This window comes from Notolepis coatsorum, assembly GCF_963971535.1.
Source record: "Notolepis coatsorum genome assembly, chromosome: 3".
NCBI classification, from domain to species: Eukaryota; Metazoa; Chordata; class Actinopteri; order Aulopiformes; family Paralepididae; genus Notolepis; species Notolepis coatsorum.
In genome coordinates, this window is record NC_140167.1 from 38,955,423 (window position 1) to 38,970,581 (window position 15,159).

The following is a 15,159-nucleotide window of genomic DNA, read 5'->3' on the forward strand; positions in this document are numbered from 1 at the left end:
GTGCATTCAGGGTTTTCCATTGTTTATGCGCAGTGGGGTCTAAGGTACAGTAGGATGAAGAGGAATGTTATCCCCTTGTTTTGCACAATTATTAAATGCCTCCCTCTTGCCACAGAATTTAGAGGAAAACACAGAAAATAAAAATGTACCAATCCACCACTGGCCTTGTTAAATTGACCTATCTCAAACCCGGCCCTCCAATCACAACTGTGGCCTTCCTCAACGAGATTGGAGAATCAAGAAAAGAGGGCAGGGATTGAGGTCAATTTGAACAAATCAGCTACACCACTAGGGCATTGACTTTAAAGGTAGAATCTGTAATGCCATCAAATAGTGACCTTTAGGCAAAAGAGCCCTTTTTGTCTTGGTCTGATGTTTGGGTTGGAGTTGAGTGGGGATAGGGGAGGAGTTATGATGCTTGGCCGGGTAAAGGCCAAGGAGCCTACCCGCGTGGCCTATGTGCGGCTCGTCAAAAATTTAACTGCGCGTCGGTCGCATAGGTGTGATAGTCTAGCTTTTGCAGATAGACTGACGTTGAAGTCTAATTCAGCCTTCAGTCTCTGCCAAGACAGGTCTGGAGACATTCACAGTATAATAAGGTACTAAATTCCAACCAACACATCAGACCAAAACTAAATAATTTAAACAAACAAATATGTCAGAGCCTTTGCACATTCTCTTAAAAATGGCTAGGACTTCTAATTTTATACTGAAAGTACTAAATAGGGGTATGGTGCATGTTTACATTCAAGTTTGCATTGGTGAAAACAACCTCTCTTCATGGATGAAGAGAAACTACTCTACTACTAAACTACTAAACTTACAATTCCTTGAAGAAGTGAATTAAAGGTTAGGGCCAGGATGATACTTTTTATTAGTTTTTCTCTTAAAAACATACACATATCCTTTTAAATAACAGCTGACAAACACAGGCACTGATGAAACTACAAGTACCTTATCAAACACATAAAAACACTTGGTACAGTAACAATCTCATTTTGTTGTCAGTGTAAAGACAAAGAATTATAAAGCATAACAAAAGCACCCGCCAATCTACCAGGACATTGGGGGCAAAATAAATCAATTACATACAAACAAAAGTGCTTTTCATGAGACAGAAGTTCCCAGCGGGTCCTCAGAATAGAGCCATACCTCCATTAATCCATTGACCTACTTTACAGGAGGAATGTTTCTCTAGATAGAATGGCAGCAGTGTCAGTCAACAACAATTCACAAAACATAGACAATTATTATCTCTGCTCATCAATAAAGTATTTAAAAAAATGTACCACATAGGGATCCACTGATACGTTTGAGAAGGTCGGGGGTCCATTTGTAGAATACTTGGAAGGAGAGGCTGGGCATCCCAGTTGTCTGTCTGTCGTCAGTTTTTTCTTTTGATTGTTTTCTTTTTTTGTATTATTTCTTTTCTTTTCAATGTCACTGTTTTTAGTTGTTAAAAACATTTTTAATTTCCATAAAAATATTGTGGAAAAAAGGAAAGTACCACATAATAGATCTAGTGGCTTATCAAAAAGCCATTTACTTATAAACCAAGGCTTTGTCTCAGGATTTTACAGTCAGCCTTTCTTAAACAGTCCATTAGTCCATGTAGATTAAACAGTACATTACGCAGATGTAGATTTCACTTTGTTTTGTTTTGTTTTACCAGAAGTCATTAAGGCATAATAAATGGAGGGCTATATAATGGGACTTATATAGCGTTTTTCTAGAACTCAAAATTGGGCGATGGTTGTGAGAAACTGACAAACATGACACAAACACACAGAGAGGGGGGGGACTAAGAGAAGGCCATGGAGAAGAGATGGGTCTTTAGGCAGGATTGGAAAACTCTAATGTCTTGGGGGAGGCAGAAGGCTGTCCCCAAAACTGTGAAGGTTGGACTTGGGATCTTTTAGGACTGGGAGAGGATGTAGCTTATGAAAAGGAGTGGGCCAAGTACGGAACCCTGGGGAACACTTTGTGTGACTGTGAAATTAAGTGTGTTCTGTTGGAGAGGTAGGATCGAAGCCAGCTGAGCGTGGTGCCTTCAATACAGAGGTATTCAAGTCTAGTGAGCAGGATGTTGTGGCTCACAGTATCGTATAAGACTGAACTCAGGTCAAGGAGGATGAGGATGTTAAGGACTCCGGTGTCAGCAGAGGTGAGGAGGTCATCGAGTACTTTGAGGAGTGCAGTTTCTGTGCTGTGGAGTGGGCAAAAAGGGGAGATTGGAGATTGACCGGTAGTGGTTAAGGCAGGATGGATCAAGATCAAGTTTTTTGAGGATTGGGGTGACAGCGACAGTTTTGAAGGTGGCGGGGACAGTTCCATGGGACAGTGAGGAATTGAAGAGGTTGGTGAGGTAGGGGCATAGGACAGGGAGGCATATCTTCCGCAGGGAGGCGATCTACAGTATGTTCACCAGCCTGCGTATACAGGTTCTGCATCACATGGAATCCCGTAGTAGCGACAGTGGGGTCGTGCTTTGACTAACAGCGGAGCTCGAGCTAAAGACATCTCGTCACTATCGCGGTCTCTCTTTCGACGCAGCACCATCAGAATTATAAAGAGTAAGCCCACTGGGAAAGAGAGAGGGGGGGGGGCACAAGATTTTTTTAAACAGCATGCCAGTAAATACCATTTTATTACATGAGTAGGCAAAAAAACACAATCTAATCTTTTAATATTTATATTGTGAACCTTTTGACCTTTTGTTGCTTTTCCTGTCCAATGCCAGAAGAATAATGTGCAGAAAATATGAAACGTATTAAAATATTTATTATAATACCAAAATTGTACCACAAAATTTAAATGTTAGTAAGGTTGTGTTTTTGTTGACAAATGCTGCTGAAAACGCTGGAATTTCAGATTAATGTGTGCACCGAAATAAATAACAAAATCTGCACTGCATGTATGAAACACCTGAAACGACTATGGGCATTGCTTGTGATGAATAATGAAAAATAACCCGTTATGCATTAACACAAAGAATGTATGCAATGCACTGATGGTATACTTCACTTTAAAGTAAAAAAAAACGACATTATATTCAACATGTAAGTTTGATCTTTAAAGGGATATTTCACTTTAGTAGAACTTGTCAAAATCCATTAATCTTACCTCTATCTAAGGTACGAGTAAGCTAGCGACCACTGATGTCCCTGTCATCTGTTGTCAACACCTACGTGGCTTTCAAAGGGGCCCTCCAGCACAGAGACACGAGGTAGATGTTAAAAGACAGAGCAGAAGGAAGTAGCTGTCATAACAGAGGCTCTATCCTATGTGTGTGTGTGTGTATGGCAGATTTAACCTGTGCAGATTTTTACCTTGACCCAGGGCAGGTGTGGCTGCTTAAATCAGCCATCCCCCACACCACAACCACCATTCCTTCCAGGTGGCAGGCTCCACATTCGCTTCCATTTACTTTGAGGACAAAGTCTAACTATCATACTTCTGAAGTACTTTTATAGAGGTAAGCTTGCTGAAACTTGACACAAGTTAGACTAAAGTGAAATATCCCTTTTAAAGAATGCTTGCTATCAAGTAAGCAGGGTAGTTAGGTGCCAATTGGGTGCATCAATAACTGGACTGAACGGGAGCCTGTTCCCACATTAATATCCCACCAGGGCACTTCTTCTTATGCTTCAGTAATAGGGAGGTGTAGTGGTTATGTCATTGCTGTTTCCCGCACGGTCCACCCCTCTTGAAATGGCCATGTATTTCCAATGGACCCATTTCTAAATCGTCTCGTTTAAAACAAATAAACCATGAACATTGGCATGGTACCTTTCTGTGTGTATTCATCCACAATCTATAGCTCAACATGAAAAAAATTGCAATTAATCGTAAAGGTAGCAAAATAACAACGTTTATGTTTTCGTTCACTGAGGAACTACACTTGTCTCTGGCGCTGCTGACGGCGACAGCACTGAATGACAGGCGTTCTACTGGTAAGTGTAGTTATTTTTTAACGACAAATTAAAAACCTACCTTTACTACAACCAAAAATGCTTAAACAATAATAGTGATAGAAGGGAACTCATTTTGTGCAAAAATGGAAAGCTTGCCAATGTTCATGAGGCAGAATTGTTACAATAGCCGATAATCCATTTTCCTAATGATGAATCCCTATACGGGTGGACTGCGCGGGAAACTAAAGTGACGTCAGACTACACCTCCCTATAAAGTTTACTTCTTCCAACAATGACACCCACCTCCTCCTCCAATGACCAGCAGGGCAATAGTGACAGGGGCCAGTTCACAGGTTTCCCCTGCCTTGCGGAAGAATGTCTCCATGCAGTAGCCCGGAGCCGTGCTTCCCTCTGGACAGAAAGCATCACTCGGACACTGGATGGGGTTCACGTCTGGACTCTAGAGAAAAGGATATCATCCCCTGTTGTCAAACAGAAAATCCCTCAAAAGGGTACATGGAGCTACTATCTGCAAGGGAAGCATTCTGATTCCACCCCAGACAAATTTCCCCAGGAGGGAATGCGTCACTCACAGGACAGTAGTGGTTCTCGGGGCAGACGTCGCAGTCCTCCTGGCCCCAGTGGATCTGGAAGGAGCCACTGCCACATATTTGACACATACTCTGCTGGGGAGCCTTGAACATTCCTGTTCAAACAAACAAACAAACGTCGTTGGTATGGATGTATCTTGCATCCTATACTCTCTATCATTGTACACTATAGTATTCACAAAGAAATTGTATGTTGAAAGGGATGCCAACAGTATCAAGACTACTCAAATAGTAAGCTTCTAAGGCCCATTAGCTTTAGTTAAAGGAACACTCCAAAATGATGGGAAATGTGCTTACCGCCTTCTCCAGAGTCAGACAAGAAGATGGATACCAATTTTCTCTCTGTGCATTCAGACCGTCCGCAAGCTAGCCTATGTTAGCACAAATTAATGGAAGGGGATGTGAAGTGGCTAATCTATCTTAAAACTCTGGGAGATGTGTTTTGGGCCAACACCTAGGCTAGCCACTATGCATCTGCTTCCATTCATTTGTACTAAGCTAAGCTAGCTTGTAGCCGGATAACTTTCTACTGTACGCACAGAGAGGAAATTGGTATTTGTCTGACTGGAGAAGATGGTGAGGGCATTTCCCATAATGTTGGCATGTTGCTTTAAGAACATGTCAGTTACCTGGTCGGCATGGTGTGCACTCTCTGGCAGCAACCTGGAGAGACTCTGTGCCCCCTGGACAGGCCTGGCACTGGGCACAGCTAGTGGTGCTGGTAAAAGGGAAAGCTACTTGTTTAGGGACCAGTATAAGACCTGTAGAACTTGTAGATAACTTAATTTGAATCGGAGGAATATCCTATCCTATCCTATTATATCCTAACTTCAAAATGGCCAATGAGTTTCATTCATTCAAAGCACACAATTCCCTGGAATCATTAGTCGAATCGATTCTCATTTCAAAACAAACCACTCCGAGGTTCACTTGGAAGTGACCTGAGAACAGGTCTTTCAGGCAAACAAAGGAGTGGTTGTTTTGGTGCACGTTGCATATTCATTCTCACCTCCTTGACAAACTAACCAATCTAACACTCTAGAGTTAAAGGGGTACTTTGCCAAAAAAATCTATACTGATTTATTTTTCACATAATCCCTATAACACGAGGTATTGCACATTTTTCATTTACATCATTTCATGGAACTGTAATTGACACAACAAAGGATTCAATGTCCCCAATGACGTCACTGGTGGTCATATTTCAAACTGATTTATTACCAATAACTGTCAAACTAAATTAATGTATGCAAAACTGTTTAGTGTGTGGATGAATGGATGAATCGTTTATTTTTTAACAATATAAAATAATCAAATAACAATGAATAAATGCAAAGAATTGGCTGTGATTCTTTTAATAGGAATAGGAAGAAGCAAGATGCTTATCAGGTCCTACCCCTTAATACAATAAACCCTTAACAATATACAGTATATAAAAGATATATGAACCACTTAGTCTGCACTAAAATAACTTTTCAGCAGGGGTAACTCAAAATAACTTTCATAAACAAGGGTTTAAGAGAGTGGTGTTATAATGATTTTGAGGAAGACTGATTCTCCATGTTTGAGGGTGTGTGTCTAAGTTTGTGTACATGAGTGTGCACGTGTTTGCACATCTGTATGCTGGTGTGAGAGAGCAAGAGCATGTATATATGTGTGCGGGCCAGCATGCATGTGTGTGTGTGTGTGTGTGTGTGTGTGTGTGTGTGTGTGTGTGTGTGTGTGTGTGTGTGTGTGTGTGTGTGTGTGTGTGTGTGTGTGTGCGCGTGCGTGCGTGTGTGGTTGTAAACAGAACCATGAGATAGGAGCATGTGATGTTAGATCTTTACACAAGCAACAGGGCAATCGGAGGCAGGATTATGAAAGTTCTTACACACAGTAAGCTACATAGATCCCAGTACAAACAACAACAGAGAGGGCTGCCAGGCTGCTCAGGGCAACTTACTTGCAGAAGCTTCCCTGTGGACATGGATTGCATGACGTGGCATTCTGCTTCGATGAAAAGAACCCTGGAAATGGGAGACACAATTCAACTCAACACTTTCGGTCTATATTAGTAACACTTGTGAGAACAGAGTGGACACTTAAAAGTGTGTTGCACATAAAAGAACATTTTATGAACAAAATATTTGTATTGTTAATATAAACAACACCATAATAATGTAATCCCAAATGCATAAGATGGACATTCTTGACAGGGTTGTCGGCCAGTCCTTTGTGCCAACCGTGGGCATGGAGTGCTGCCAATAGTTGAACTAACGGCTGAACAACTTGAAAACTGCCTGACTCTTGATTACTAAACACTGCACGGACTCTGGCGCAGTGTGCTGCTACTATGTATACTACTATTATTTATAGAATATACTGCCATTCTACTATTATCATTATGTTCTACTCTTATCATTATTACTATTTCTGTGATTATCATGTACCTAACATGTACCTCCCCTCTCCCATGCTGCTATGACACCTGAATTTCCCCAAGGGGATTAATAAAGGAACACTTGACTTGACCTGATACCCATCTACTAGTAACTAGGTAATCAGGTCAAGTCAAGTGTTCCTTTATATAATATAATTAATTCAATAAACTATCCAACCTATCGATACAGTATATATAATTTCCTCAGCCTGTGGGTATGAAAAGGAAAAACGATGCAGTGCTATCTATTATGATATATTTTCCGTTTACAAGATGGCCACTGAATGAACATACCTGGGGAGCAACTTCTGCAGGTGTCTGCACCAGTGCTGTTGCCGAAGGACCCAGGAAGGCAGGACTGACACGCGGAGCTACCGGTGAAACTGGAAGTGGTAGATAGAAGACACATTTTCTAAGGTCTGTCTACAATTGCCCTACACTGTAATCATAATAATCTTAAATACCCACCTATAGTCTACCCATATACTCTGTTTGATAGAATGTACAACACTGCTGTATATACCGCATATACTCTGTATGATAGCATGTACAACACTGCTGTATATACCGCATTATATTAATATTTACCATATATATATATGGTAAATATTAATATAATGCGGTATATACAGCAGTGTTGAACATGCTATCATACAGAGTATATGCGGTATATACAGCAGTGTTGTACATACACATATATATATATATATATATATATATATATATATATATATATATATATATATATATATATATATATATATATATATATATATATATATCCATATCTGTAGATACTATATCTGTACATATCCCTTACCTACTCTTACTAGTTACACTGCTGGTCAGTATGACTAGGACCATACGGTCTTTATACCTGTATCACTGTACGTATTGGTATTACAACTCTGTACATACATCCAATTAGCACTACATCCACTAGTACTAATTAGTATATTTTATACCCAGTTTAATCACCTGTACATTGTATATTACTACTGTACTTTACTGTTACATTTGCACTCTGGTTGGATGCCAAACTTCTTTTCATTGTACTGCTGTATAATGACAATACATTTTAATCTAATCTAGACAGGATATGGTGTTTATATGCATCTACTGTACGTTCCAATCAACAGTATCCCTGTATACATGAGTTAATGGAAATATTATGATGGAAATTCATTGTACACACATCGCAAAACACACCGGTAAATGAGCTCAGGTGTTTACATGCCTCATGTCTCTCAGTTAATATCAGCATTATCCCAGCAATCATACAGTAGTATGGTTTCTCAGTCGTGAATGGAAATGCAGTGTATTCCGGCAGTTCTAAATGGGATATGAAGTTCACACGCCAGTTAAGGGATGGAATACTCAAATAACATTTGAGATGATCAACGCAATATGGAAGGTGAGAGAAATCCTTTTTGTAACGTTTTGCAAACGTTAAAAGCATTACGGCAGAATGGGTGCTTGCTCGACATGAGCTCACTTGTTGTAGAAGCCCTGGTTGCAGGGCAAACAACGTTGCTGTCCGGCCAGAGGTTGGTAGGACCCTATGGAGCACGGGAGGCAGGCCCCGGGGAACAGACACTGCCCCGAGACGGGGCAGCAGGAGCACAGCAGGGTTTCTGAGGAGGACCAGAAGAAGATCATGAAATACTACTTCTCTTTTTGCCTTCATAATACATATATAATACATATACATATATAATCTGCAGATCTAATCTATTATCTATAATATTAATCATGTTTGTAATGTAGCCCAAGATAATAACATAAATCAAACTGCTCTTATTTGATATAATTTCTTCATTTTACCCTCTGAAATAGCTTCTACTTGAACGTCCATTCTTACATTATTACAATGAGCAATGTCCTAATACTACCAGTCGTTAAAGATGAGAAAATTGTTACCATTAACATGCAATAAGCTACAACCTATAATTAAGTAGGACACAACTGTGTCTACTTAACATTCCACGGGGGTCAAACGTTCTCCTGGTTAAAAAAAGATTTATCCTAAAAATAGTTACTCCTAGATGTGGAGTAACAACAATGGCAACTACTACTACTACTACTGCATTATATCGCTAGATATAGATAACATTAGAGTGACGTGAAATAATTATCAAGTATAATAAGTGAGTCAAAGGAGCTGCTGCACGTCAAATAGAGCAGAGCATGTGTGTAACATTGTAACACACTAGCCTACTGCCCAGTCCCAGCCACAATATCTGCCACTTTAGTCGATTATCAGTCGGTTTGGTCTTGTCAACCAAGAGGTTGTTAGTCTATTAGCCGTCTTTAATATAAAGTTAAGTCTTATTCCTGAAAAACAATGAGCAGATGGTGAGCACTAGAATTAAAGGGGTCTTTCTGCATGATTGCATGTGGGGAAACAAAATGTGTTGATTATAAATGAACTACTTGATTAGTCGACAAAGTCCTATAACTTTCGACTCTCTGTAGTTGTGGATGGCTATCTGGACCTTGACAACCTAGGATGGCTTAGAGTAGAAGACAGAGTACAGCAACTTGCAATGGGCCTGGTCTACAAGATACACTACACGACTAAGATACCATGTACATGTCAAAATACTTCCCAAAGGTCAGTGAATACCACGACCACAACACCAGAGGGAGCTCCACAAATCATGTTAAACCCAGATTCGGCTCAAACAAGGGACTAAACACGTTTCGCAATTATGCCACATCAATGTGGAACGCCCTACCCAAAGCTGTAAAGGAATGTGAATCACTACCCACTTTCAAAACCACTCTCAAAGAACACCTACGGGAGACTGCAATTCGAAACTGGCCCCTGTAAATGTCCTAACCCAACCCCCTCCAATGTACAGTAAATGACCTAACCCAAGAATACACGAGACCCTCCTCTTGGAACCAAGTATGGTTTCGTCGATATTCCAATGTACAGTTTTGCTTGTACAATTGTACAGTTTCCCCCACCCCGCCTACCCAACCCCCCCACCCACCCAACCACCTCCAATGTACAGTCCCCCCCCCCAACCTACCCAACCTCCTCCAATGTTAGACAGTTTCTATACGTCAAATGTATATACTCCCTTTTTTAGACTCTTTTTGTATCACAAACAGAAACAGTACTGTATTTGCAAATCTGGTATGTCATAAATGTATAGATGTAGCAGTATCTATGTCGTGTATGTCATGTTATGATTAATTGAAAATGGGGGACCCTGATGTAAACAAGACGAAAGTCTTTCTCTGGTCTGCATCCCCATTAACAATTGTGTGTATTGAGCTGTACTGTACTGTTTACTGTACCCATTCTGCAATCTGTTAATAAAGTTTACAATCAATCAATCAAACTCACCTATGTCATAAGCAGACCCTGCGCCACAGGGCTCGCAGGTGGAGGTATTGAGTGCGATGCAGCCAGGGGACATGGTGGTGGGGATTGTGGGAGTTACAGTCACATTCCCACTGACTGTGCCGTTCGCCACAGCGGGGGCGACTGTGGTCTGGCTCGCCACGATGCCTGGGACAGAAGGGCCAACATTTAACTTTGACAAATTACAGTTTGAGGACTGACGGGGGGAGGTGACCGTTTCAAATCGGGAACAGTGGTGTTCAGTGTACTATACTCGGTGGATAATTGATTTGACCAGATAGTTATCAGAGATCACATGGCGGCTGACCCTGTAGCACAGGTCATGATCTTCTAGCACGAGGAGGTTCTGTTAGTCAGAAGTCAACAAACATGAATCACAAAAACAAGAATTTCCAGCAATTACAAAACACAAGGGATGGGTATAGTTTCCTGGCTCCACTTGATCTTGTGATACCTCATACCTTCCACCATAACATCATCTTGAATGACCATTTACTTAGGTATCAAAGTGCCTAACCTGACAGCAAGTTGGAGAAACATTCACAGGCACATCAGTTAAACAAAGTCCAAATTGTGTCTGTAATCATATTAGCCATGTGCTATCTGCTTTGCTGAATAAGTGACACCCTCTTCAAAAAATGCAATTAGAAAGCAGGTCATATGATTTCTCTGTTTGTCTCCAAGTGCTTTGGGCTGGCAACTTCTCCCTGAACCCAAAGCCACCATCCTCAATCATACTATCAGCTAATTACACTTTTGTTTTTTGTAAATCATAGGGTTGAGAAATCAAACCAATGACCATTCTCAAACTCACAGAAGGTATGGCAGTTTTAAAAACAAAACCGGCTCACCCATAATAGTCTGAAGCAAACCGTCTACAACGGACCCAGCAAACTAAACATGTTATGGGTTATGTGATTAAACTGTATTAATTCGTTTACGATACATTATACTTTCAAATGTCATCAGGCTCGATTCAAATTGAATCATTCTATTTAATATTGTAGCGCTTGAATCGTAAAGATGTGTCAACAATCAACATAACCTACATAGCCCAACGTGTATTTATTACCGACATTTTTTTGTTTAGTGCATTTTCACAGTAATGCAATTTCACCGGCTTCTTTTTTAAACCAGACAGTATACCTTCGGGGCTTACCTATAAGACAGGCGGCAGTAAGCGCAGGCAAAATTCCCCAACAGTCCATGCTCCAGCTGTTATAAATAAGTACTAATATCACCAAACTAACTTATATAATTTCATCCATGACAACTTGTCAAGTTGTCTTTGATTTTAGAGAAGTCGTCTGAGGATCATAGCTTGCTCCGGGTCCAGTCTTCTCTCACCAGTGTCATATGACAAAATACAAATCATGTGATTTTACTTATTGCAGAGCAGTGAGCTGAATGGGCTGGACCGACGACGACTTACTCATTTGTTTACGTGACACAACCTGTGGGGGGAGCTGGTGTTCGCAGTAATATGGCAAGCAGTTTTCTTTTCCAATAAAAGTTATGCAAAAGTAAAAATAGAATTAAATACATGTGACTGAATATACCTTTGACTATATTCCTATACAGACAAACGGCACAACATATCTTATATGTGTAAACATGTCACATTCCAATTAGATATGATTAAAGACCTATAAAATGGTAATAAATCACAACAATACATCTATATATTTATTTTTATTCAACTGAATGATTCATATTAAAAATGTACGGTTTAGCAACACTATTTTCTCAAACACACATACACATGACATTATGAACTTTCTAAACACAATATCTGGTATAGAGGAGGATAGTCTGATTGATTGAATTGATTGAAAACTTTATTAACAGATTGCAGAATGGGTACAGTACAGTACAGCTCAATACATACAATTGTTAAGGGGATGCAGACCAGAGAAAGACTTTCGTCTTGTTTACATCAGGGTCCCCCATTTTCAATTCATCGTAACATATATGACATACATGACATACAGATAGACAGTACTGCTACATCTATACATTTATGACATACCAGATTTGGAATTACAGTACTGTTTGTGATACAAAAAGAGTCCAGAAAAAAAGAGTATATACATTTGACGTAGAAACTGTACATTGGATTGGGTAGGTGGGGGTGGGGGGGGGACTGTACATTGGAGGTGGTTGGGTGGGGGGGGGGGGGGGGGGGTTGGGTAGGAGTGGGGGGGGGGGGGGATTGGGTAGGAGGGGTGGGGGGGGGGACTGTACAACTGTACAAACAAAACTGTACATTGGATTATTGACAAGACCATACTTGGTAATTTACTGTACATTGGAGGGGGTTGTGTTCGGACATTTACAGGGGCCAGTTTCGAGTTGCAGTCTCCCTTAGGTGTTTTTTGAGAGTGTTTTTGAAAGTGGGTAGTGATTCACATTCCTTTACAGCTTTGGGTAGGGCGTTCCACATTGATGTGGCATAATTGCGAAACGTGTTTAGTCCCTTGTTTGAGCCGAATCTGGGTTTAACATGATTTGTGGAGCTCCCTCTGGTGTTGTGATCGTGGTATTCACTGACCTTTCGGAAGTATTTTGACATGTACATGGGTACCTTGGTCGTGTAGTGTATCTTGTAGACCAGGCCCATTGCAAGTTGCTGTACTCTGTCGTCTACTCTAAGCCATCTTAGGTTGTCAAAGTGGGCAGGGGTGAGGTGGGTTCTAGGAGTAAGGTCAAGCAGTAGTCTGACCAGTTTGTTTTGAGATGTTTGTAATTTTGTTTTTAGCGCCTTTGAGGTGCTTTGGTACCATATACATCTATACATTTCTAAGTTATTCTCTGAGCAACAGAGACGCCAAGCATCGCTCCAATTCTCCCCATGTGTCTTGCGGCTGCTCCTCCAGGGTTTTCTGGTAACACACAGGTAGAATTTTCTGAAAAGAGTTTTAAAGAGTGTTAAATCTGACATTACAAAAAATCTATCAAAATCTATGTTGTTGCTAATCATTGACACATGCCTAGCCTGTAATAATCCCCCCCAGAAAAATGTACTTTGCATTTGATATATTGAAAATATTTTACTTTTTGTGTGTTTTTTTTAACAATAATTTGTGATGCCATCACACAAACTGGCATTTAAAGGGTACATTCAAAAATGTATTGAATATGTGTTTTCTTTTATTTTTTACAATAATTTGTGATGCCCATCACAAACACTGGCATTTAAAGGGTAAACATTCAAAAATGCCTGCACCAGAATGCAGGAAATTAAGTTTTTGTAACAAAATAATTGTGTGTGTGTGTGTGTGTGTGTGTGTGTGTGTGTGTGTGTGTGTGTGTGTGTGTGTGTGTGTGTGTGTGTGTGTGTGTGTGTGTGTGTGTGTGTGTGTGTGTGTGTGTGTGTGTGTGTGTGTGTGTGTGTGTGTGTGTGAGAGAATGAAGGACAATTGCTTGCTGTGTGAGAGAGAGAGAGATAGAGAGAGAATTAAGTACATTTGCTGAAATACAGTTGTTCTTAATTTTCTCACTTGCTATGTGAGAATGTTAGTTATTATGTTCTCAATGCCCCTTGCATTGTATGAGTTGTGTGGAAGAGTTTGCTAGTTCTAAATAATGCTATCCCTTTGTACATTGTGGCTGTGTCTGACAAAAGTTAACAATAAATAATGGTATTAGGAATACATTTGCCTCCTGCATGAACTGTGCATAGCTGAATACTGTATTTTAACACCAGTCATATGGTGGTACTTGGAAAGCCAGCTACGTTCTCAGGTGGTACTTGGTGTAAAAAGTTTGAGAACCACTGGGTTAAGGTTAGTTTGTCTTAGAGCATGGCGATAGAACGCCAGGTAGTTTGCAGGCTGTTTGACGTGGAAATGGGCAAAGACACAGCTCGTCACGCGATTGGGCAAACGCGTCAGTGGCCAATCAGAGAGCGTCAGTCAGTGCCAATCAGAGAGCGTCTGCCAGAAATGCGGCTAGGTTTAGAAATCACGCCACGCTGCCCCCATTACTTCCTAATTCTGCTGTACAGGCACAACGTCCAATCTCCACCCACCAGCTTTCCCACCCCTAACACTGCCAATTGTGTTAGTATGAACGACCAGCCAAGCTGGTAGCAACGCCAAGAGCTGGGCTCGAACCCAGCATCCCCTGCGTTAGTGGCGAGCGCCTTGCCCACTGCACCACTTAGCCGCCCCCATTCCAACAGTTTTGAGATGTAAGAGGGAAGTTTACAAATAAACAAATATTGTACCAATGACGGTTACGCCTTTCAACCAGCGAAGGCCATCCACACTTTTCATAAAGGACACAGTGGTGGATATCATATCTGTCACCAGTAATAAATCTGAGGGCAGAATGATGGACGAGTCCAGCGGTTTAAGAGTTGAAGCCGCAGCATGCCTATAAATCACATCACCATAGATGAAAAAAACGGCTTCAACAATCCTCTTTCTACTAATCACGGCAAAGCTATGGATCTATTTCTGTACAGGAAGCCAATTTTCTGTCGCAGCTTGGAAGCAAGAATATCCACATGGAACTTAAATGAAAATCAAGCCACAAACCAAGATATTTATACTCTGTGACTCTCTCAATGTTAGAACCGCTTACAGTAGATATATGTACTTCATCATAATCAACATTTCTGGCCCTGGAGAACGGCATACATTTAGTTTTACTACAGTAGCATTGAGGACTAATTTAAGATTGATAAAAGCTTCCTGAACATTAAAAGAAAGCAAGTTATCAGTGGCCAACTGAACAGTGTCAGCAATACAGTACACAATAGTATCGTATGTATATCGCATACAAATGGGCATGAGTCATTAAAATAAGAAACAATATTAATATAGATGGTAA

General features: G+C 40.6%; 2 protein-coding genes across 2 annotated transcripts in view; both read right to left on the reverse strand.

Annotated features, from left to right (window-relative positions):
• Nucleotides 1–856: 856 nt before the first annotated feature.
• Nucleotides 857–11,665, reverse strand: LOC311224810 (uncharacterized protein). Its single transcript, XM_084309936.1, has 9 exons — nt 11,483–11,665; nt 10,306–10,470; nt 8,443–8,581; nt 7,242–7,330; nt 6,471–6,534; nt 5,155–5,243; nt 4,508–4,620; nt 4,218–4,374; nt 857–2,582 (listed from the first exon to the last, which is right to left on the reverse strand). The coding sequence occupies exons 1-9, from the start codon at nt 11,529–11,531 to the stop codon at nt 2,422–2,424; spliced, it is 1,026 nt and encodes a 341-aa protein (XP_084166062.1). The 5' UTR covers nt 11,532–11,665; the 3' UTR covers nt 857–2,421.
• Nucleotides 11,666–13,127: 1,462 nt separating this feature from the next.
• The window catches only part of cfap99 (cilia and flagella associated protein 99), a gene marked incomplete at both ends in the record, with an annotated part of 28,795 nt that continues 26,763 nt past the window's right edge, over nt 13,128–15,159 (reverse strand). Inside the window, one exon of the mRNA XM_084311175.1 lies at nt 13,128–13,205. Coding sequence (XP_084167301.1) covers nt 13,128–13,205 — 78 coding nt within the window. The remainder of the gene's footprint in view (nt 13,206–15,159) is intronic.